Here is a 24249-nt window from a genome sequence, read left to right on the forward strand (position 1 = left end):
CCTCTCTCCTTTACCCGCACTCTCCCCGCGGCGCCGGTCCGCCGCCGGTCCGGTCCGCTTCCGGGTCCAGGCCGTCCTGATGGGTCGCCGGGCGGCTTGGGTCCCGTGCGGGCGGGGCGGTGCGAGCTGCTTTTATTCTCCCGAGCACAGCGGCCACCAGGCGCCGTGTTACGAAGGGAAACCCCAAAATCAGTAGCTATGAGGGTGTTACGGAGGTTCCACGTTACATTGGGGTACTCAGGCCTTAGTGGATCAGTTTGCCAATAATTCTATGTGTACAGGGGTATATAACATAGCAAAGGGGATTGTTAATGGACATATGACTTGCTGGAGGGTGAATGCAAAGAATATGAGAAAAAGAATCCCAGGAGGGCGAGAATTGGCTTATCGACCCTTCGCAAGGATCCAGTTGGACTTTACTGAACTCCCTAAAACTGGGAGATATAAATATTTCTTAGTGATTGTAGACCATCTTACAAACTATGTTGAGGCATTCCCTACGGCAAGGGCTACAGCACAAACAGTAGTGAAGGTACTATTAGAAAATATAATTCCTCGATATGGAATTAGAGAAGCAATAGATTCTGACAGGGGAGCTCATTTTGTGTCAAAGGTTACACGTGACACAATGAAAATTCTAAGGATTAAATGGGAATATCATACTCCTTGGCACCCTCAGAGCTCTGGTAAAGTAGAACGAATGAATGGGGAAATTAAAAAACAACTTAGAAAATTAATGATAGGAACTAAGACATCTTGGATAAAATGCTTGCTGTTAGCTCTGTTAAATATATGTGTGAAGCCCAGAACTGATCTGGGAATTTCACCTTTTGAAATGCTGTATGGTATGCCCTATAATCTTGAAATACCTCTTGGTCACCCCCATTTACAAGATGATCAATTAAAATCTTATACAATTAATGAGTGGGTGCAAGGAACTACAAGAAGGATCTGATTGCACAGCAGTCCCCATTGCAGATAGCAATCCATAGGATACAGCCGGGGGATGGGGTCCTAATAAAAACTTGGAAAGAAGCTACACTAACACCACAAGGGGAAGGTCCCTATGTTGTTTTATTTACTGCAGAAACAGCTATTCGAACCGCAGAGAGAGGATGGACTCATGCCAGCCGTGTTAAAGGACCCATCGGTGACGAGAAGTGGGAGGTAGCTCCCGGGAGTGACGACCTGAAACTCACAATGCGACAAGCCCAATGGGTATTCCAGGTAAAGGCTTCCCCTGAAGAACACTACTGCTGCTGAGAAGAACTAAAAAAACCCCTCGTAGCTGGTTGCAACCCAGTTGACGAGTGAGGCAGAGGAGTGAATTGTGGGGAAAGATGGGCCTTAGGGGTATCCATTGGTACTTGGGGATTCTCACAGTGATCACATTTTGTATAGCAGCACAACGCCACCCACACCAAGCTTCCTTACATCCCTGTGTGACCTGGTACCTATACAGCCCAGTCTAAACCAAAAGGGTTACTATTTTTGCCTAAGCTCAAACCTAGGGAGGGGATACTGTAACCACCCAGGCTCATATTACTGTGCCTATTAGGGATGTGCAACTATTGCCTCAAATTGGGCACCTGGGGCTGGGCAGGATAAATATCTACAAGTAGGGCATGGACCCTATGGGTGCATACCTCCTAACCGAAACCCACAGTTGGGAAGATGGGCTGTGTGGGGATTAAAGACAGAGAGAGAGAGAGAAACATCTGCCAGCAACAATGGATAAATGTAACGAATCCAGATAACCCAGTGTGGCTGTTAGGGAAAATATGGGGTGTAAGTGACTTGCGGAATCAAACTCTATAACACATAGATGGGTTATAAAGCAGGTATGTTTATTCCAGTGCTGGGTGCAAGGGGGATAGCTCCACCAAACTTGCACATGGACTTGTAAAATCGTGACAGATATAGGTACATCTCATACATAGTCAATGATTTCTCGGAATTCTGATACATATTCAATAGTTGTTTAGCATGCAGACCCCCTCTTGTTCTTATCAGGGGGATACAACTCCTCTTCTGGTATTTACAACATCTATTCTCCTCCTTGCCTGATGACTTCCATGAGGTCTCACTCCTTATCTGCATCCTTCCTGCTCTCCCAGGCCCCTTGTTTCCCTGTGCGGAAGGGAGAGAATAGTGTTGTGAAGGAATCCCTGGCTTTAATTGCATCCTGCGACCTTGTGGCTGAAGGGATGCTCAGTAGCAGTTGCTTTGTCCTGTGTTCATTTGCAGATTTGACTAGAGGAGTTGATCCAGCTTCCTCTCTGAGATCTGGAACTGAAACTCTGTCGGATCGCGCAGGTACGTCATAGCTTTGAAATTCTTTAGAGAGCTTTTGCTGCCCGTTTCAGTGCCATTTCATGGCACAGTCCCCTGTACGCTCTGCTACTCAGTTGATGTTGCAGTGTGTGACTGAAACTTTTCATGGGTCTTTGGTTGCAGAAGTGCCCCCAGTGTGGGCCCTGCCTGGTCATCGGTTTCCTCCTGTGCTGGAGCCCAGCTGGAATCCCAGCAGTGAGTACTCTGTCTTCACTGACTTGGCTGACTCGCCGCTGATCTTCAAAACTTCATGCACGTGATATTTAACTTCATACATTCTGTTAAGGTCCGGAAAGAGAAGAGGATGAATCCAAACGAGGAAAATACTCTCAGGGCTCATCCCGTCTCCTGAAGCGACTGCTGAAGGAAATGGAGAAGGCAGAGCGTGGTGGGTATACTTCAGTCTGTTCACTGTGGGACCTGGGAAGCTGAGGTGTGATATGCAGGTGTGGGCAGGCTGTAGCCTGCACAGCAGGAAGGAATGGGTCAGAGCCGTGCTGCAGCCATGTTCCATGTATCACCTTGCAGGTGCTGTCAAGCACCAGAGCTGGTCTGCTGCCAGATGGTCTGCATCCAGCCAAGACCCAGAGGCAGCTGCTCCCCCAGCACAACCATTACTTGTCAGAGCTGCTTTGTGCAGTCGTTGGCACCCAGATGGCAGCAAGTGGCAAGCGCTGTGCTTCTGTTCATCCAAAGCCCTCTGTGCAGCTGAGCAAGTTCAAGGCAGGAGAAGCATCCCGAGCAGGGTTGGCTGCCTTTGCTAATGCTGGAAATGAGGTGGAGATGCTAATTCTGAAGGCTTGGACTGTGTGTTAGAGCTTGGATTTCAGCCTGCAGCTACCTGGCTGTGATGGGCTGGTGACAGCACAGAATGTGAGGGCCTTGCACAGGAGCTGATTCCTCAAGAGGTGTGAGGGAGTCAGCATTGTCCAATAGCTGGGAGGGCCCAAATGCCTTTGGGTAACAGAGGGGCTCACAGTGTACTTGGGGGTGGGGGGCCTGGACTTTACCTGAGCTCGGGATTGGAGAAGCTCAGTTTTTGATGAGGGCACGTGACATCCCACTCCTACTGCCCTGCTTTCTTTCTAAAGGAACGGACCAACAAAGTGAGCGGGATGCACTCCAGGAAGGTGGATATCCCACACTGCCGGTCCCGGATGCACTCCAGGAAGGTGGATATCCCACACTGCCCATCCCGGACAGAGGAATGCAGGCAGCACCAACCAGCATGCCAGGTAATTTCTGTCCCATGATCATACGGTGTCACAAACCAGAGTCACTGCGTGCCTGCAGGCTCTTGCTGCCAGCTCTTGCACACCAGGTCAGCAGCCAGACCTGAGCGTGTGAGCATAGAGCACATGTAAAAGAAGCAGGAGTGTTTCTCCCCTGGGCTGGCTCTGGCTGTGCTCTGTGCTGGCTGAAGCCTGACCTTCAGCCTGGGGGGCGTCCCACAGGAGAGCTCAGGACACGCATGCCGGGAAAAGCATGAGGGATTCTGCTCTGTAGCTCTCCCCACAGACCAAGCCCAGACCCCAGAGTACAGCCCCAGCTCTCGGCCCAGAGGAGGACACGGGTAGTGCCTGTGCAGCCTCTTCGTACCCAACGAGAGGTGGAAGCAATCCTTCTTGTCCTCCGGTGCTTCGGCACCAGAGACGGAGGCACCCACTGACAAAATGACCTCTTGGGTCCATGAAGCACACTGAGAGATTATCTGTAGCGCAGCTGAAGGTAACGTGGGACATTGTCTCATTTCTTCCAGGGATGAACACAGGCAAAAGCACAGAGGCTGCTGCTCACAGATCTGTGCGGAAGCGCCGCATTCCGGTGACGGTCTCAGCGATGCTGCTGCCTGCGCTGGTGCTGGCCGTTGGTACTGTGATATGGGTGCTCAAAAACTACCTGTGAGTTGGCCTTTCCCCAGAACACCTTATTGCTGCATTTGGCATTGAAGCATTTGTGGTGCCAGGATCCTGGACGGCCAAATCAGCCGCTGGCAATACACTGCCAGGACTTAGGTTGCAAAGTCTTTCAAGTTTCCCCTTATTTCCTGTCAGTGAGTAGTGCTTTCTGAAACTCATTCTCACAGAGCGCGCAAGAGGGAAAAGAGAGCAGCAGAAGCAGCAGATGGAGCTGGGGAAGGCAACGAGACAGACTCTGACCCAGTCAAACAAGAGTCTCCGTAATAGCTCCAGTCCGTTCCATTCTGCCATTGAAGAGGCCAGAAGTCTTCAAGGTCATCTGGAAGACCTGGAGCTTGAACTCAAAGCCATGAAAGAGATCCTTGGGAACAGTCCTGAGTGCTGCCTTCTGTCAGAGGATGGCCCTGAATGTGAGAGCAGAGCTTTTGTCCTTCATCCTGCATTCTCCAGGACAGGTATCACCAGCAGTTTGAAGATTCTTAGCTCGACACAGCTACATTCCTGTTGAGGGTCCTAATGAGGACCCAGAAAACGAGCTTCCTCTGACTGCCGGACAATGCATAATGTCTTTGGAGATGTGGGTGAGAATGGCTGGTTTCAGGGAGAGCTGACAGATGGCACAAGAGGACTGGTCCCTTCCAATTTGGTTGCGGAGCTTTCAGATGATGAACTGGATACACCTGGAGATCCTGTCAGAATTCCTGCATTGCTCCATCTGCAAGACTACCATTGCTCCACTCAATGGAACAACTCGATGTTGAGCAGAATGTGGTTGAGCTCCTTCGGGAACTCTCTGAGGCGACTGACAGCGGAACTGCATAGCTTTATTGTATATGAAAAACAACCAAACAACTGTCCCCTCCCTCTCCCTTCCCCTCGCACCCCCCTACCCTCCCCCCCAAAAAAAGACAAAAAAACCCCAAAAAAACCCTAAAAAAACAACAAAAAACAACCCACCCTCAATAAAACAAAAAACCAAAACCAATTAAAATCTCAACGCTGTTCTTTTTCTGGGATACACTGAGGTGACGCTTCTTCTAGCTTAGACTTTGCAATGAGTTTGTGTCATGGAGTTCTCTCTACAGCTCACTCGGTGACAGCGGGAACAAACCCAGGGAGAGAAGGAACAAAGAACCTCCCCTCTCTAACAGCGCGGTGCGGGGGCAATAAAGAACTGGGGGGGGGGTTGGCACTCACCTCTCATCGGGGTACCATCCCATTCTCTGCAAGCCACGATGTTGTGGGAAGCTGTGGAGGAACTGCTCAAATGTATTCTCTCTATGAGAGGGGAGCAGGTATCTCCTAAATGCATATCCGAGCTGGTAAAATGGGCTCATATGAATGGACACCTTCAGGAGGTGGCACTGATGTTCACTGTAGCCGAATGTCGAGAAATAGTCGACCATATGTAGGACTTTGTTATCTCCAAAAATAAGGAATACAAAATAAATACACTGAAGAATATGCAAGCCGAGCGGCAGATTGCTGCTGCTGTGGTACAAGCTCTATCCGGACCTAGTGCTCAGTCAAGGTCAGAACTTGACTCCCTGTTACCAGGAGGTTCGTACTCCGTTTGCTCATCAGCCTCACAAGTCAGGGCTGCCGCAGAAGCCTCGAATAATCCCCCGTCCTCGACCTCTTCAACGTCTCTGGCAGATCCGGTTTTGGCTGGTGAGGAAGGTGCGGTGGGGGGGGCTGAGGGGTGTGCAGAGCAGCAAGAAGCTCCTGATAGTGAAAGCGACTCGGATAATGGTGGGAATGAGAAAGCGTTGGAGGAACATAATAAAACATTAACTGAGGAGCTGCAGGACTTAGAACTGCGTACGAAGGAGGCATCAGTCTCTTTGAGCGTTTCACCGATGTCTTTACAGCCCCTGTCTATGCGATTCCCCCCCACATGTAGCGATCCTCCACCTTTGCGTTGGTCTGGAGTCATTAGAGACATGATATTGGAGGGACCGTGTCAAGCTGTGTTTCAGCTCGCTTGCCCGCTGATAGACGATCAGCAGGGAGCTGCTCGGTGGGAAGTGCATCATTGGAAATTGTTACTGCAGGCTGGTAAGACTGTGACTGACTATGGGAAACGATCTGAAGCTTCTAAGCAAATCATTCAATGGATTTTCACTGAGGATACTCATATGACACTAGACACTTCTAATCTTGTGCAGTTGTTACTAACACCACCAGAATACGTTGTTGGTCTCATCTCAAGGCAGAAAATAGCATCCAGCCTTTATAGTAACTGTGTTTGTGTGTTTCTTTCCTAGTGGAATTGCTTTGTAACTTGCGGTGTTATAAATAATATTAGTAATGGTTTGACATAGTGTGTGATTTTCTGTTACCAATGCAGTCTCAAGAATTAGAATTTTAGGCATTATCCATAGATCAAATGTGTGTTAAAGAAAGGATTTGATGTAATCAGTGCTGTAATCTATGGGAATAGCTCTTTTAGTATGTTAGTACTGCTCACTCATGATGTTATTAGCCTATTAATTAGCTTTTCTTAATTTGCAAAGACAAAACCTGGAAAGGAATCCCAGGCAAAGGGATGACCCTGTATTGTAGAATGGATACGTCTCTTACACCCAACTAATTGGGATTTTAAAAATATGACCATGCATCACTTGAGACAAAAGTGCATACTAATAGAACTAAATTTGATAGTTTATTCTGTTTTCCAGGCAGCTGTTCCACTTGGGCTCTGTATCACGCACTGGCCATGCGGATATGGTGTACAACTGGAAGAAATCCTTCAGACCCTGAATGCAGGAGAGAATCTGTGATGGGTGAGAGAGGAAAGGTGCACTTTGAAGCAGGGAAGGCCCTGCTGGCACCGCCTGTCGCAGCCACCACCAACACGGTTTGCTGTTTCTCAAGGGTCAATAAGTAATAATGCCCCTAGTGATACTCCAGCACATTTGTCCTCTAAAACTGGTTCTATCTGACATGCAACTTCATAAAGTTCAATTATCAATTATTAGCTCAAAGGCATGGTTATGAGCATCCTAAAAGCATTTGTTGCACAATAGTTAGTGGCCATTAAAAATCAATATATCAGAGTATATGAAAGTTGAAGACTTTTCCTAACTAGTGACATGTGAACACAATGGGACCCTCATGGATTTATTTCCAGGTTGCAGAAACTTAGGTTGCAGAGCAAACGAGTTTGTTCTTTTTAGTAGGTTTAACAGTAATGTTGTTATGCTGTGTTTGACTTGTCTCTTTTTTCACTTCTAGAGGATTGTCAATCGAGGTCTTGATTGAGTTATAATGGTTATGTTATTAATATAAGTAGTGTTGTTATTCTATAGGCAGTAGCTTGCTAATTAATAAAAAAGGGGGGGTCGCCGCGCTCCGACCCCGCAGAGCTCCACTCCATGCGGTACTTTGAAATAGGGATGACGGAATCCGGCCCCGAGCAGCCCTGGTTCTTTGAAGTGGGGTACGTGGATGGCGAAATCTTCGTGCACTACTACAGCTCCGGTCGGAGGTACGTGCCCCGCACGGGGACAAGTACCAGTGCTGCGTGGAGCACGCCAGCCTGCCCCAGCCCAGCCTCTACTCATGAGGTGAGTGAGGGGATGTGGGGCTGGGGGGCTCTGGGCTGCCCCTTCCCCTGCTGACAGCCCTGCCTTCCCCCAGAGCAGTCACAGTCCAGCCTGGTGCCCAACGTGGTGGGGGTGGTTGTCGCCGTTGTGGCCATTGCCATCATGGCTGGCGTTGGATTCATCATCTACAGACGCCATGCAGGTAAAAGTGGAGGGGTGTAGGAGGACAGTGGGGGCTGTGGGGGGATTTGAGGCTCCCACAGGAGCCCTCAGCCTGGCTGTGATGTGAACCTGTGCTGATGCATCTCTCTGTCTGCAGGGAAGAAGGAGAAAGGCTACAACACGGCGCCCAGTGAGTGATGAGGGCAGCGCTGTCCCCCACCTCTGCCCAGTGCCAGGGCAGCATTGGGGTCCCCGCTTTCTCCCAGGGTTCCCCTTCCTGGTGCTCAAAGCTGCTCCATGCCCCACAGCATGAACAGGGCTGGGGGTCATGGCTGTGAGAGTCCTTCCTTGTTTTCTGGCTCCAAGCTTGCTTCCTGAGGTGTTTCTTGTGAGAAGACTCTCAATGATTTATTGAAGTGGCAAGTAATGGGTGCTACCGTGTGACAATCAATATCACTTTTTGGGTATTTGAATATCTGAAAGCACCTTCCTTCAGAGCTGTTTGCCTCCAGAAGAGTGCTCAGGACTGTTTATGAGCGGAAGATCTGGCCCGGGACTAAATAGCTCCAGCTTGGTGTGGGAAATGTGGGTAATGAAGCCATCGTGCCCTGTGAAAAACAGGATGCGGATGGGTATCCCTGCTCCCTCTTATCTGCTGGCAAGGCTCAGAAGATGGGAACAAAGGAATTTCTGCTAAGATCCCAGAGCCAGAAGCTTCCATTCCAAGGAGTGCTGACTCAACTACTTTGGATTCGAGCTGTCACTCCAAAGTGAGCTGACTTGACCATTTTGGACATATAAATAAGTTGGTGCTACCATTGGAAATTGTCATCGTGGTCACCATTAACAGAACAACGCCTGACAACCCACCACGACTGAAGACCAATGACTGAACTACAAACCTCGATGGATCCATGGTGGTGAATATCTCCCTCTTGCTTCCTACAGAGACTCCTTGCTTCTATTTCATATTTTTACTGCATTCCCTTCCCCATCACCCTACACCATAATAGCGTCCGTCCTCCCCTTCCCCATCTCCCTGATAAAGTCTTGTAATAAACTGGTCGGACCAATGTTTGAACCGTTGTTTCTTACTCCCGCACCAGGTATATGTATATCAAAGAACCTTGCCTCCCTCCTACAAACTGGGCTGAGACAATGGCTCTTCTTACCTTACAGGCCAGGAAGGTGGAACCAGCAACTCGAGCACAGCTGCAGTGTGGGGCTGGGGGTTGGAAGGGGTCCCTGTACTCCTTGTGCTCCTTGTGGTGCTGCACCAGGGCTGGGCTGGGACTCTGCAGGGAGCTGAGGGTTGGGATGTGAACGTGGCCCTATGGGACACCATCTCATCTTCTTCACACAGGAAGTAACCAAACCGTCTGAGTGCTGTGCTTCAGCCTGCAAGGGGCCAACTGGCCACACGAGCATTTGGGGTCGGTGATGAACACAGCCCCATCCCCTCTACCTTTCACATTTCCCTCTGCTTCCTATGCAGAAAAAAAAGCATTCCTATGCTTTTCCTGTGCTGCTTCTCGTGAAATAAAGTGTTGGGCTGTTCTGTGCTCAGCCTGCCTGCATTCTGCTCTGTGCCGTGCTCAGGGTTGGGGTGGATGAGGGGACCTCTCCTCATCCCTCCTCCCCCCACCCCACACTCTTTGCCCATTGCTCCATTTCACACTGCTGCTCTCCTCCTCCCCTTTGCACTCCCTGTGCTATCTGCAACGCTTTGGCATGAAGACGTGACTGGAAAGTTCATCCAGTATTGGGCTGAGCTGTGCTTCCCCCCCATAACCCACAGTGCTGCCACAGCCACATTCTGAGGGCAGACACCCAGCTTCCATAACCAACCATGCACTGAGGCTGAGCTGCCCAAACCCCACATCCCAACCTGCTCCTCTACAAAACATCTCCACTTTATTCCATACAAATCCCAGAGCATCCCACTCTTCCCATCCTGCAGCGGGGAGCGGAGACAGCCACAGCTCCCCATGTCCCATCGCATCCCACTCCAGCTGCACTGTGGTCCTCAGTGCTGCAGCAGCCGGCTGTAGGATCCACTGCGGGTCCTCAGTTCGGTGGGTGTCCCCATCTCAGCCATCGTGTCATGCTCTGGCACCACAACATGGTCTGCCTTCTCCAGCATCCGGGGTTGATGGCTGATGAGCAGCATTGACTGGTCCCCCCTGTTGGGCATTGGGTAGGTTTGTGGCGTGGCATTAAACTGGTACATTCGGTGTTACACACTGTGTGTGAGTCCCATCTGATCCCATGTGCGGAGGCACGGTACTTTCACACAGCAGCCTTTATTTGTCGCCGGATCGGGAGGCGACAGCCTTCATGTCAGAAATGTGGACAAATGCTTCTGTTGTCTGAACCGTCTCTTGGCCCTCAGCACAATGGTGCGCTGCCTTTCCAACCCTTCACAGCACTGCTAGGTGCCAAGTGCTGTGCTTTAAGTCTGTTGTACGATGAGTGGCAGCAGAGACTTTCCAAGTGAAATGCTTCATGCTGTAGATAAACAACAACAACAAATACAGCTGGGTTAATGTGGTTATCTTCCTGTGGCATATTAGTTGAAGCAAAAAAGAGAATCCCCATCCCTTCTGGCTGGTGCTCTTGGCCACCCCCAGGATGGGCTAAAAAGCTCTTCCAGATCCTTTCCTTTGAGCCTTTGCTGCAGAGGGTCCCCACAGATTCCATTCCAAGATCTCCCTAAGCCTCCCTGTTTCCTACAGCTGTAGGAACTGATCCTAAAACAGCTGGGCTCTGTTTCCAGCCTGTGGGACCCCAGGAGTTCCTCACACCATCTTCTGCAAAGCCAGAGCTGCCCACAGTCCCCCACAGCCACTCTTTCCACTACACACATCAGGGTGCGGATGCAGCGCGCTGAGTCCCGGATGTCCCAAACTTTGATGTACGACGTGGTGAACACCAACCCCGTGTGGCTGCAGTACTTGATGGAAACGACATTATTTGGGTGGTTGCTGAGAGCAGAGCACCCATCAGCACCAGAGGTGCTCCTAAAGGGCAAAGAGAAGGTTGTCCTTGCACTTGGACAAACTCAGGAGCACATTCACCCGAGGCTGAGCTCTGCACAGCAGTGACTTGGCTTCTGGGGCAGAGAGCTCTGCTCACACAGGACCCAGCACTGCAGAGATATAGCCAGGAGTGGGGAACGCCTGCACGTATTTCCCTGGAAGATGCTTGCAAGAAAAACACACTGACAGTGCCCAGTGTTGCTCACCCCAGCATTACAGTCCTGCTGGAGAGCCAGGGATGCGACAGGACATGCTGACAAGAAATGACACAGAGTGTGTGATGAGGACCTCAATCTGCTTATTATGTGGATGATGCGGAGAGGTCTGGCTGACGGAGCTTCTCACTGTGTGAGTTGGTCAGCATTAGAGAAAGCCAGCATGGAGTTCTGTGAGCTTTTGCAGGGGACGAAGAGGCACAGAAGCTGCTACCCACCCTTGGTGCTCTTAGAAAGTTAACTGAATTGGCCAAGGAGGAGCGGGAGTTACGGTTAACCTGTTTCCTGCAGGGGTGAACCCCAGAGGTTTGAGACCAAATGAGGTTTGGCAGATGAATGTCACAGACTTCCCAGAGTTTGGGTGTTTCCGTCACTTGCATGTCACAACTGACACATGCAGTGGTTTTCTCTAGGCTGTGGCACAATCTGGACAGACCGCCATGCATTACATAAAAGCGTTGTGCATGGCCATCGCTGTCATGGGTGCACCTCATGAGTTAAAGACTGACAATGACCCAGCATATAGAAATGCATGTTTTGGACGCTGGTGCACAGCTTGGGGCATTAAGCATATCTTCAGCATTCCCGGCAGCAGCACCTGCCAGGCTATTATGGAGTGTGCACATCAGACCTTGAAGGGGCGTCTTTGTGCGCTTAAAGAGGGGGGAGGGCTGGAGGGGCCTGAGCTGTGCCCACACGCTCTCCTCCTGCGTAAGAGAATTGGAAGGGAGACCATCAGCTGACCAAATGGACACCAATAGGTCAGGTCCTGATCAGACCCGACGGAGGGCCATGGCTCCCAGACCCTATGCCACTCCTTGTCAAGGGCAGGAAACACGTCTGTGTCGGGACCCCAAGTGGGCCCTGCTGGCTGCCGGCACGTTGGGTTAAGCCGGCACCAAATGACGAGCCATCCTGAGCACCGTGAGGATCCGAACATCTCAGCACCGGTTTTGGTCAATGTCTCCTTGGTTAATGTCTCCAGTGCAGCCAGTGATTTGACGTCAGCACTGGGCAGCGGGTGCTGGTAACGGCACATGAGACAGCGTTGCTCCCAATGTGCCTGAAGGTCCGAACTGGGAATCCAGCCTTCATGCCGGACTGATAGTTCGTGAGCGGGGGAGACCTTGTTCCTGGATAGTCCCCCAGTGGTGGACATTCAGAACGATTCTGCACAGCCAATATGTTTTTGTCTTCTTATTTGGTTATGGAGTGTGACATTATAATGCACACTGGACAGAACTGGATTGCCACGAAGATTCTGTACAATAGTGTTACATTGAACTTGGAGAAGTTGTAACTCCATTGTGTACTGTGCTGTTATCTTGAACTTGAATGCACCGTTCTCTACAAGTTGACTAAGTGTTGCCATACAGCATTTCACAATTTTTAGGCAGATTGCTGTTGTGTGCTTTCAGGTTTGTAGTCACTGCAGCTGCATCTCTTTGGTATGTTATTATGACAGTTTCATTGTTTTTCGCATATGTTTAATGATTGATTCATTTGCGGAATAGCCTTAAATGTGCGAATAACCTTTGGGGTAACAGGGAGTATGCAGGGGAACCTTTACAGGGGCTGGAGATGATAAAGAGGGGGGAGATGTTGGGTATTGGGCAGGTGGTGCCTGCGTGCACCAGAGCTGGAGTCATGGAGGTCACGGGTATCTGATAGGGGCGGTCACCTGCACCATTAAATAGGGTTTGTGGCATGGCATTAAACTGGTACTTTCGGTGTTACACACTGTGTGTTCTGGTTAGCATTTGGGCTGCTGTGCTAACAGATGTGTCTGGGCTTATCTTGTTTTAAAATGGAAGGGCTTGTAAGGAGCAGAGGGATGTGAGGTATTTCTAGTCCGCTTCATGCTCCCAATTCCAGAACCCTTCCAATTGTGAGGAAACAGAAGTGCTGAGCTGTGTGCGTGTTCCACGGTGCAGAGTCCAGTGACAGTTGGTGCCCGGTGTCTGTGCTGAGCAGCATTGAGGTCTTTAGGAACGTAGGAATCTGCCAATCCGTTGTGAAGGTACTAAAGGTAAAAAGGCAGCATTTCTATCAGTATTGGAGGAGGGAAGGGAACTTTGTCCTTAAGTGCTGTTTTTGTTCCCTTTGTCATGCAGTCAATCCAGCAACTAACTTGAGAACCCGACTTCTCCTCTCTTTAGTTTAGATTTGGGGAAATTCCCTGAAAAAAAAAAAAAAAAAAAAAAAAATTTCCTCGAAAATTCACTAGTGTCTGTGTGACTAAAAGGTTCCAACCTTTATTGACTATCGGAAATGCTTAGCTCAGAAATGTGCAGCACTTTAATGAAAGAGTTCTGAATCACTTGAATTTGATCTTCTGTCTGGCCTGGTTGCAGGTTTTACTGCATTTGGTACCTTAAAAAAAAAAGCAACAAAACAAATCTAAAATATCAAAATATTTGATTTTTACATCAGAAAAGAAAAAAAAAAAATGAACCAACCCAAACCCTTGTTGTGGCTGAGCAGAACGTGCTGCAGCTCCATGCAGTGCTGAGTTACAGTATACAGGCACATGTGTGTGGATTTGTGTATTGATACGCACTGTCATGCTTTTGCTGTACAGGTAATAAAGACGGAGGATGGTTTTTGTGGATTCTTCAAAGGTGAAGAATCCTTGAAGACCAGAAATTCCAACTTACAGAATTTGACATAGGCAAAGTGAGGAGGAATATTCTTCCTAACCTGTTATAATTAATTAATTCACGGATTCAGTGTTGGTTCGGCCTATAGGAGAAGTGAACTGCAAAGCTTTGAAGATCACTGTATTTGCTGAGGTTGTCCAGGTGGTTGAGCTTGAAGACCTGCAGCGGTCAGACAAATGTGTTGGGGTTACTCACTGCTGTCACTCGTGGTGTTGAAGGAGGGGCTCCATTGGAGGGCTTGCAGCCGTGCAGCCCAGGGACTCCGTGCTGAGTCAGGGTGATGTTACTAGAGTTTGACCAGTGTTGAGGAGGGCAATGTTTTGAAACAACTGCTCCTGAGAGACTGATTGAATGAAGAGAACAAAGCTGGGAAGACGGGTGGGCATTCCTCATTCTTTTCTGCTTGTCGGTGTTTTGCTTAGGGTTCCTTTTCAAAAGAAGATTTCACTGATCAAGACTGTAGAAGACTTTCAGTCCAAGGAAGCACGAGCCAGCTCTTTGAGAAGCACAGGAAGAGCTGCACAGAGATCCCCGAGACCAGAACTGCTTCTGTGCGCTCGTCCAGCATGTCGATTAAAGGAAATGATTGCTATTTCTACTTCTATTCCACTTGTAAAAAGGTCTGCTTGGGTTTTTTCCTTCATTTTTTCTTTCTTTCAGTTCTGAAGTTAAGAGGAATGGGTAGAATAAGTAGAAGTATTACTGGTCTTCAGCAAACTTCATAACTAATTGCATTGTACAATAGAGCAACTCGCTAAAAATGAGCTCAAAGCATGGCCAGTTCTCAGGCTGTACTATTTCATTTTCCTCTCTTGGTTTCCATTGGGTTACAGGGAGACAACTGTCCCTTCAGGCACTGTGAAGCCGCTTTGGGCAATGAAACCATCTGCACGCTGTGGAAGGAGGGCCGCTGCTTCAGGAATGTCTGCAGGTTCAGGCACATGGAGATCAGTGTGAGTGTTGGCTCCTCAGAGTTTATCACCAAACCCACTTCTCATTTCTTTAGGTGGGCTGAATGTGCTTTTGCAGATTAGGTTCATTTGCTTTGAAATGATGATGGTTCCTACGGTTAAGAATAGGGGAGGAAGCAGAGGGAAGAGAGCTCAATGGCATTGGTATATCATAGCAGAATATTCTTGTAGTTGATACCAACAGTGTTCTATCAACAGATACTAAAGAACCACATCAATCAGACAAGCATTCTGCAAGGTGTGTTAGTTTAACCCCTTCTAAACTGGTGTCCTCACCCACAGAATGCTAGGAAAGCTCAGTGAGCCTGGTGCTCCCAGCCTGCGCACTCTTCAGAGTGGTGTTTGAGTGCTGCTTTGTGGCAGTCTGCTCACTGGCACCATCTGGAGCTCAGTCTCCCTTTGCAGATCTTAGGTCCACGTTACCATCAGCTCTTCTTCCTTTCTGTCTTCAGAAAAAACGCAGCATGATTTCCTGCTACTGGGAGAACCAGCCAGGAGGCTGCCAGAAATCCAACTGTGCCTTCCATCACACCAAGGGACGTTACCTCAATGGGGTTTTCTTTCCACCAAGCCAAAGTGAGTTTGTCTTTTTTAGGTACGAAAGATTAACTCTATTACTCACAGGTGGGTATAGTGTCATAAAGAACGCCAGGTAACGTTCACTTGTGAGCTGATAGATAGGTTCAGAGCTGAACTTTGTGCGCTTCTGATACCTCAGTTTTATCTTGCATGCTCAGCTTCTCTCTGCTCCTGTGGCCTTTGCCTTGCAGGTTGTTCTCCTGCATTTAAGCTTTTTCTGGGTGTCAGGGAGATGAATGTTGTGTAGGGGGGGATTTCTTTGTTCACAGAGAAGCCATTTGGATGGGCAAGTGGAGACTCAGCATTTATCTGTGTGGGTTTTCAGCCTTGCCTGCCATCTTTGTGCAGTGGATAATCTGATTGAATTCCTACCGCATAACTGAAGAGACTGATTTTTTCTTTGCTTGTACAGACCAGCTTTCTAAGGAGGGAGAAGAAACAAAAACACCTGTCCAGCAACCAGCTGAAGAAAACCATCTTGGATTGCAGATAATTTCCACTACAAAATCTGATGCTGATACAAAACAAGGTATTCCAGGATTAATCAGAAGCACTTGCCAATTAACTCCAAAGCAATTCATTGTACAAACACAACAGAACATAGGGTTGCTGAATGGAATCAGCTATTTCCATGATCTTGTTCCTACCTTGTAACTTCATGTGCCTTTCAGATTAGGAAGGTAAACTCCTTTGTTTACATCATTAGAGCAAGACGAGGCCACAGCATGGAGTTTAAGTGCCTGTATGTGCATCTTTTCAACCAGTGGTGAAAGCCACATTTGCTGATAGAGGAATCTAATGTCATATGGATGGGATAAAGTAAGGGATAAAGCCTACTTTTAATATCCAGAAGGATGAAAGGAGGGCAGCAGACAGACATCAGGTCCATGGTGCTCTTAGCTGTGGGGAGAGCTGACAGGGTTTGTTCTGCATGCTTCTGAGCAGGAGGCAGTTTGCAGAGCTGTGGTCCTCAGCGTGTGCCTCTGTCCCTCAGTCTCATTTACTGCTCTGTGTTCCCAGATGACAGTTTGAATGCTGGAATAAAAACACTTGGATCAGAAGGACCTTCAGGAGCTCCTGCTCATCGGCTCAAATCTCAGATTGTTCGTGTGCCTAAGAAGGAGAATGTGCGGACACTGGTCAGCACTGTGATGCTGCCTGCAAAGCAGGGTAATGATGAGTACCTTTGCTTCCATTTGGTGGCTCCTAAGTGGAATGGATAAATTACAATTGGGACTTACCCTGAGTGCATTACAGTTGCAATATTATTTTGTGTCAGGGCTGTCAAAGTGGTGTCTTTTGGTTGTATTTGTTTTGGGTGGGAAATGGGCTCACAAGACAGTAATTCTGTTGGTTTCTGTCAAATAAGCACTTTGTTTTTCTTTGTTTTAGGGGAGGTGCCTGTGAGTCAACCGAATACTGCTGATAAACCTGGAAAACGGAAATCCTCTGTAGGTAAGGGCTGCTTGTGAGCTACTGTTTGGCTGCCTCCACGTAAATGGGAGGGCACTGCTGAAGCAGGAGGGAGGAAAGTGTGTCGTGGGTCTGTGATGACTCCAAGTGGCACACAAGTGTAGCAGCTGAAAGGTGAATTTGAGAACATACACTTGGAGAAACCAAAGTTTGTGGTTGACTTGTAAAAATCTTTCTCCAAAGGAATTATCTTAGGAATGTTGTTGTTTTCTCTCTGTAGCTGATGTCAGTGGCCTTCCGCTGAAGCGCAGCCTCGTAGAAAGGCTGGGGAAGAAGATCGAGGTTGACAGAGCACCAAGGAGAGGTAAATGGTCATCGGTGTTTACTGCACAGATTCTCTAGGCTTTCTGCTTATTCTTTCTCAGGAGCGTTGTTGTTGGGAACACGTATATTCTGTAATATTATGACAAATCTGGAAACTTGAGCTCTCGTTGTAATTTCTTGTAATCCTTATGCTTCTCCTTTCTTGATGATGACAGAGAAGGGTGCCAAGCCAGCAGGGGAGATCTGGAAGAAGAGACGACTGGAAGAAGAGAAGCAAAAAGTAGAAGAGGTTCTTACTGAGAAGAGATCTAAGGATAAGCGCAAGAAGAAGAGAATTTTCCCTCCACCTGAGCCTGGTAACGTGAAACTGGAAGAGCCACCGCGTAAAATCAAGCAATTGGAAGAAATGCATATTAAAAGCTTGGAAGAAATCAAGCAGGAGAAAGCCCTGCGGATGCAGCAGATCGCAAAGCCAGCAGGTAAGGAGGTGTTTCACTGTCTGCTCTGCTGAAGTGCTTCCCCTGTCAAGCAAATGGATTTTGCTTAGAATTGCCTGGGCTGTTTCTTACAACATGCAAAGGCAGGAAGTGCCAGGATGTCCATCCATGTGTTTTTCCATTGAATCCGTGGTGTCTGCCTGCTTCATTCTGGAAAATTCATTCGCTGTGAGGTTTTGTAATTCAGTTTCTCCTGTACTTTCTTTCTGCCATGTTTTTGGTGTGGCATGTTCTGTGTGTTGACGCCAAGGTTATCTTCATCTTTGGCGTGTTGCTTGTTTTAATATGTAAATGTGTTTGTAAAGCCAGGATTGAGTCCTTAACATGGGGGCCAACCTCTGTCAGAAAGGTCAGGGGGGTGAGTTATTCATTGGGCAGGTGAGAGAGGCTTTGTGAAGAGACAGCATGTGAAGGAGGGAAGAGCTTGGATACTGTATGGACTGCGAGATGTCGCCTCTCTCGTGTTCTTTGTTATTGAATGTGAGGAAATAAGCACATGGAGGAAACACTGGCACTCAGGTTTCTTTCTATGCTTGCTGTTGACCAAGTGATTTTCTTTTTCCTTGTTTTAAAGCACCTGGAAGAGAAGAGGAAAAGACTGTGGAATGGAGCAGGGCTGCTCCCAAAGCTGTCTCTGCACCCGCAGAGGTGAGTCCCTTCTGTAGATGGACACAGTGACACAATTTCTTCACATGTTCTTGTGTCTCACTGCTCACCATGTGCCACCATCATGAGTGCATTCCTACCTTCCTGCCTTTGGTGAAGAGCTGCAGCCATGTTTCACAATCCTGGTACTTTCAATGGCTTTCCCAGACAGCTTTGCACTCCTCAAACTCAGAATTGATCTGATTGTATCTGGCAGTGAGGCAGTAACCCTGCTGGCACCAGGTACAACTTGTGAGGTTAACGTGGGAGCGCTGGATACAAAAAGGCCACGATGGCTTCGTGTTCAATGAAATCAGACTGTGGGTGGATATTGTGTAGGGGAACAGGAATGACTTTCTGTTGCTCAAATAGAATGTGGTATGTAACAGCTCTAGCACTGTGCTTATTTAAACGAGCACTGAAGAAGAGGAGCCTCCAGCTAAAAAAGCAGCTTTGGTAAGGAGGGGAAGAAGTGTCAGTGCTGTCCTGGTCAGGCTGATACTGAGATACAACTCAGCTGATACAAGTGTGGAGAACTGAAATGTTCTGCAGGTTTCCTTTCAAAGTAGTCACTGTGTGCAGGATGCTGGATGAATGACAGTGTGCGCACAATGCTCTGCAGCCCTGTGATTCCTTTGTGGTGTGAAGGAATTTGTCCATTAATGCTGCATTGTTAAAAAGACCTGAGGTGCTCTGCAGCCTTCACGTGGTTGTTAACATCCTTCAGGAGCCCCTTAGCCCCTGTGTTGGGTTCAGGATCAGCAGTGCTGAAGGAGAAGCACTGCAGAGGAAGGATCTCCTGAGCAATCATTGACTTTGTCTTCCTTCTTCCCAGACTGCTGCTCCAGCCCTGCCGGAGGTCAGCCTGCTCACCAAGGCTGTAGAAGATGACACTGAAAAGTTCATCTCGGAAATCTCAGGAGGGGAAATGGAAGCAGAAATTGACTTGGACCTGGAGAAGGATGATGAGGATGATCTCCTTCGTGAACTTTCTGAGATGACTGACTGTTGAACTGCGTAGTAGTTATTATAGTATGTTAAAGAAAAGAAAAAAAAAAAAAAAAACCACAAACAAACAAAAAACCAAAAAAACCCAACAAAACAACAACAACAAAAAAAAAACCTTTAATTTAATAAAAACCTTTTCTTTTTGGTTGGATACCCCAGGGTGATACTTTACTAAAGGAGGCTTCACAATAATGAGTCTTAAAGCACAGCTGAACTGGTAAAAGATTGGCAGACTGCATTCCATTGTCCTGAGTTTTCCTGCTGGTCAGAGTTGAGGCCCTGTGCATCCATTCCCTGATCTAGGTTGGCTCCTTTCAGCAGCAAGAGGACAAAGCAGTTCTGTGACAGCCCAGAAGGACGTCCATCTGTGTGCTGCAGTGCCTGGCAATTGATCTCCTGATTCAGTGACGCTTTGAAGGCTTCAATCTCAAGCTCCTTCCTTCCTCCTCCCTTGGCCATGCTCAGCGTTGGGTGCAGCTGGAAGCTTCTTCGGTGCTCCCATTTCTCGGGCAGTCCCCATGTCTAGCCTGGAGTTCTGCCAGCTCTTGAGTTTTTTTGGTGTATGCTTTTGTTTATGACTTGAATCCTTTAAGGCAACTTAATGACAATGTGGGGGTGGGAGGGAGCAGAATTATTCTGGTGTTTTGGACCAAATGTGCCACCAAGGCGGGGGGTGCTTCCTGCCTTCCAGTTATCAGCAGGGATGCAGCAGCAGTGTGAGAAGCGGGAGCTGCACGCCACTGCTGCGTTATTCCCTCCTTTCCCTTTTTCTGGATTTCCAGTGCTGTTTGCTGGCAGAGCTTGATGCTGTGCTGATGATTTCTGGAAGCCAACACGTGTGCGCTTCGCTTGTCTCAGTTCAGAGTGCAGCCATCCCAGCCCTGCTGTGGGCACAGTGCAGCCCTGGCCCTGCTGGAGGACGCCGTGGTGACTCTGTGCTTCAGCAGGGTATTGAGTGGTTTTCTGCTGCCTCTGGGTGGGACTGTGCCCATGTCGTGTCTGCCACTGTTACTGTAAATATTTTATCCTTTCCTTTTGTATTTGCCTTCTATTTAAGATATTGTATGAACATAGTCAGGCTCCTCTGTTTGTGCCAGCGGCTCTCAGCTGTGTTTTTAAATAAACCTGGCACAGGACAGCAGTGCTGTACGTCTGCCTGCAGCTCTTGGAGGGAGCAGGATGGGAGCCAGGAGTGCTGCTCCAGCAACATCCTGGTGCTGCTGCCACCAGGGTTACTGCTGTGCTGCTGTTATGAGCTCCATGGAAGAGATGAGCTCCAGCATGGCCTCCTCACACTTATTTGGCTCTGAACCCTTCAGTTGCTATTGGCCGTGGCACATTCCATGCAGTGTGAATCTCTCTAACAGACATAACTGTATCAGTGGAGTTGTGGGGGCTGGGAGGGAGGACATAGTGCTGCTGAGAGCAGGGCCAGGCAGCCCAGCACGCTCAGCACCACAGCCAGGTGAGGCTGGCAGTTCAGTTACAGGTGTGTGTGCAGCTGGTCACCACTCAGCCTCCCCCATTGCAGCTCCCTGTGTCCCACAGTTCCCCCATCCCCGTTCTCCCACTGTCCCATTGTCACCCTGCCACACCATTGCTGTGTGCACTAAACCTTTATTGCCCCCCGAAGAGGTCCTCATTGTACACCACCTGCGCCCGCTTGTCGCGGTGTGAGCCCTTGGCACTGTTCTTTACGGCTGTTGGGGAACAGGATGGGGGCAGGGACTCAGCACTGCTGGCACCCCCACACCGTCCCTGTGCCCCCCCAGTGCCCCCCAGCTCACCCAGGGATCCCCAGAGCCTGGTCAGCTGATTCCATCTTCTTGTAGGTGACAAAGGCACAGCTGTGGGGGGGGTGAGGTCAGCACAGCTTCCACCCCATTCAGCACCACCCCACAACAGATGCACCCATACATCACTGACTCACCCACAGCTTTGCCCACGCCCCCTGCCCCTCTGCCCATCCTGCTCTCGCCTCCCCCACTCCTCAGGCTCCGGCTCCTGCTCCCAGTCCAAGCGGCTGTCGTGCTCTCCCCTCTCAGGGGGGTCCCCACGTCCCCCACCAGCTTCAGGGTCCCGCAGGTGCTTGCTGGTGCAGATGAAGCTGGTTTGAAAAAATGCGGGGGCGGAGGGGGGGTGAGCAAAATAAACACAGAGTGAGGGCACAAATATGGGGGAGAGAACAAAATAAAGGGATAGGAACCACAAATAATGAGGTGGGGGCAATAAAGAACTGGGGGTTGGGGGTGATGGCACTCACTTCTCATCGGGGTACCATCCCGTTCTCTGCAAGCCACGATGTTGTGGGAAGCTGTGGAGGAAATGTATTCTCTCTAAGAGAGGGGAGCAGGTATCTCCTAAATGCATATCCGAGCTGGTAAAATGGGCTCATATGAATGGACACCTTCAGGAGGTGGCACTGATGTTCACTGTAGCCGAATGGCGAGAAATAGTCGACCATCTGTGGGAATTTGTTATCTCCAAAAATAAGGAATACAAAATAAATATATTGAAGAATATGCAAGCCGAGCGGCAGTTCGCTGCTGCTGTGGTACAAGCTCTATCCGGACCTAGTGCTCAGTCAAGGTCAGAACTTGACTCCCTGTTACCAGGAGTTTCGTACTCCGTTTGCTCAACAGCCTCACAAGTCAGGGCTGCTGCAGAAGCCCCGAATAATCCCCCATCCTCGACCTCTTCAATGTCTCTGGCAGATCCGGTTTTGGCTGGTGAGGAAGGTGCGGTGGGGGGGGGGGCTGAGGGGTGTGCAGAGCAGCAAGAAGCTCCTGAGAGTGAAAGCGACTCGGATAATGGTGGGAATGAGAAAGCGTTGGAGGAACATAATAAAACATTAACTGAGGAGCTGCAGGACTTAGAACTGTGTATGAAGGAGGCATCAGTCTCTTCGAGCGTTTCACCGATGTCTTTACAGCCCCTGTCTATGCGATTCCCCCCCACATGTAGCGATCCTCCACCTTTGCGTTGGTCTGGAGTCATTAGAGACATGATATTGGAGGGACCGTGTCAAGCTGTGTTTCAGCTCGCTTGCCCGCTGATAGACGATCAGCAGGGAGCTGCTCGGTGGGAAGTGCATCATTGGAAATTGTTACAGCAGGCTGGTAAGACTGTGACTGACTATGGGATAGATCTGAAGCTTCTAAGCAAATCATTCAATGGATTTTCACTGAGGATACTCATATGACACTAGACACTTCTAATCTTGTGCAGTTGTTACTAACACCACCAGAATACGTTGTTGGTCTCATCTCAAGGCAGAAAATAGCATCCAGCCTTTATAATAACAGTGTTTGTGTGTTTCTTTCCTAGTGGAATTGCTTTGTAACTTGCGGTGTTATAAATAATATTAGTAATGGTTTGACATAGTGTGTGATTTTCTGTTACCAATGCAGTCTCAAGAATTAGAATTTTAGGCATTATCCATAGATCAAATGTGTGTTAAAGAAAGGATTTGATGTAATCAGTGCTGTAATCTATGGGAATAGCTCTTTTAGTATGTTAGTACTGCTCACTCATGATGTTATTAGCCTATTAATTAGCTTTTCTTAATTTGCAAAGACAAAACCTGGAAAGGAATCCCAGGCAAAGGGATGACCCTGTATTGTAGAATGGATACGTCTCTTACACCCAACTAATTGGGATTTTAAAAATATGACCATGCATCACTTGAGACAAAAGTGCATACTAATAGAACTAAATTTGATAGTTTATTCTGTTTTCCAGGCAGCTGTTCCACTTGGGCTCTGTATCACGCACTGGCCATGCGGATATGGTGTACAACTGGAAGAAATCCTTCAGACCCTGAATGCAGGAGAGAATCTGTGATGGGTGAGAGAGGAAAGGTGCACTTTGAAGCAGGGAAGGCCCTGCTGGCACCGCCTGTCGCAGCCACCACCAACACGGTTTGCTGTTTCTCAAGGGTCAATAAGTAATAATGCCCCTAGTGATACTCCAGCACATTTGTCCTCTAAAACTGGTTCTATCTGACATGCAACTTCATAAAGTTCAATTATCAATTATTAGCTCAAAGGCATGGTTATGAGCATCCTAAAAGCATTTGTTGCACAATAGTTAGTGGCCATTAAAAATCAATATATCAGAGTATATGAAAGTTGAAGACTTTTCCTAACTAGTGACATGTGAACACAATTGGACCCTCATGGATTTATTTCCAGGTTGCAGAAACTTAGGTTGCAGAGCAAACGAGTTTGTTCTTTTTAGTAGGTTTAACAGTAATGTTGTTATGCTGTGTTTGACTTGTCTCTTTTTTCACTTCTAGAGGATTGTCAATCGAGGTCTTGATTGAGTTATAATGGTTATGTTATTAATATAAGTAGTGTTGTTATTCTATAGGCAGTAGCTTGCTAATTAATAAAAAAGGGGGGGTCGCCGCGCTCCGACCCCGCAGAGCTCCACTCCATGCGGTACTTTGAAATAGGGATGACGGAATCTGGCCCCGAGCAGCCCTGGTTCTTTGAAGTGGGGTACGTGGATGTCGAAATCTTCGTGCACTACAACAGCTCCGGTCGGAGGTACGTGCCCCGCACGGGGACAAGTACCAGTGCTGCGTGGAGCACGCCAGCCTGCCCCAGCCCAGCCTCTACTCATGAGGTGAGTGAGGGGATGTGGGGCTGGGGGGCTCTGGGCTGCCCCTTCCCCTGCTGACAGCCCTGCCTTCCCCCAGAGCAGTCACAGTCCAGCCTGGTGCCCAACGTGGTGGGGGTGGTTGTCGCCGTTGTGGCCATTGCCATCATGGCTGGCGTTGGATTCATCATCTACAGACGCCATGCAGGTAAAAGTGGAGGGGTGTAGGAGGACAGTGGGGGCTGTGGGGGGATTTGAGGCTCCCTCAGGAGCCCTCAGCCTGGCTGTGATGTGAACCTGTGCTGATGCATCTCTCTGTCTGCAGGGAAGAAGG

At 48.7% G+C, this 24249-nt stretch overlaps 1 protein-coding gene across 2 annotated transcripts in view; it reads left to right on the top strand.

Moving 5' to 3' along the window:
• LOC146756784 (uncharacterized) overlaps window positions 1-5244 on the top strand; it is a 7627-nt gene extending 2383 nt beyond the window's left edge. Inside the window, exons 2-8 of one of the 2 annotated variants that reach the window (XM_085524192.1) lie at window positions 1088-1227; window positions 2248-2316; window positions 2458-2529; window positions 2621-2722; window positions 3426-3569; window positions 4094-4235; window positions 4421-5244. In XM_085524192.1, coding sequence (XP_085380318.1) covers window positions 1215-1227; window positions 2248-2316; window positions 2458-2529; window positions 2621-2722; window positions 3426-3569; window positions 4094-4235; window positions 4421-4517 — 639 coding nt within the window. In that variant the 5' untranslated portion in view covers window positions 1088-1214 and the 3' untranslated portion in view covers window positions 4518-5244. The remainder of the gene's footprint in view (window positions 1-1087; window positions 1228-2247; window positions 2317-2457; window positions 2530-2620; window positions 2723-3425; window positions 3570-4093; window positions 4236-4420) is intronic. The other variant, XM_085524193.1, reaches the window with a different exon arrangement.
• Window positions 5245-24249: the final 19005 nt, after the last annotated feature.

This window comes from Coturnix japonica, chromosome 26 (genome assembly GCF_054131305.1).
Source record: "Coturnix japonica strain WE chromosome 26, WE-NBRP24, whole genome shotgun sequence".
NCBI lineage: Eukaryota > Metazoa > Chordata > Aves > Galliformes > Phasianidae > Coturnix > Coturnix japonica.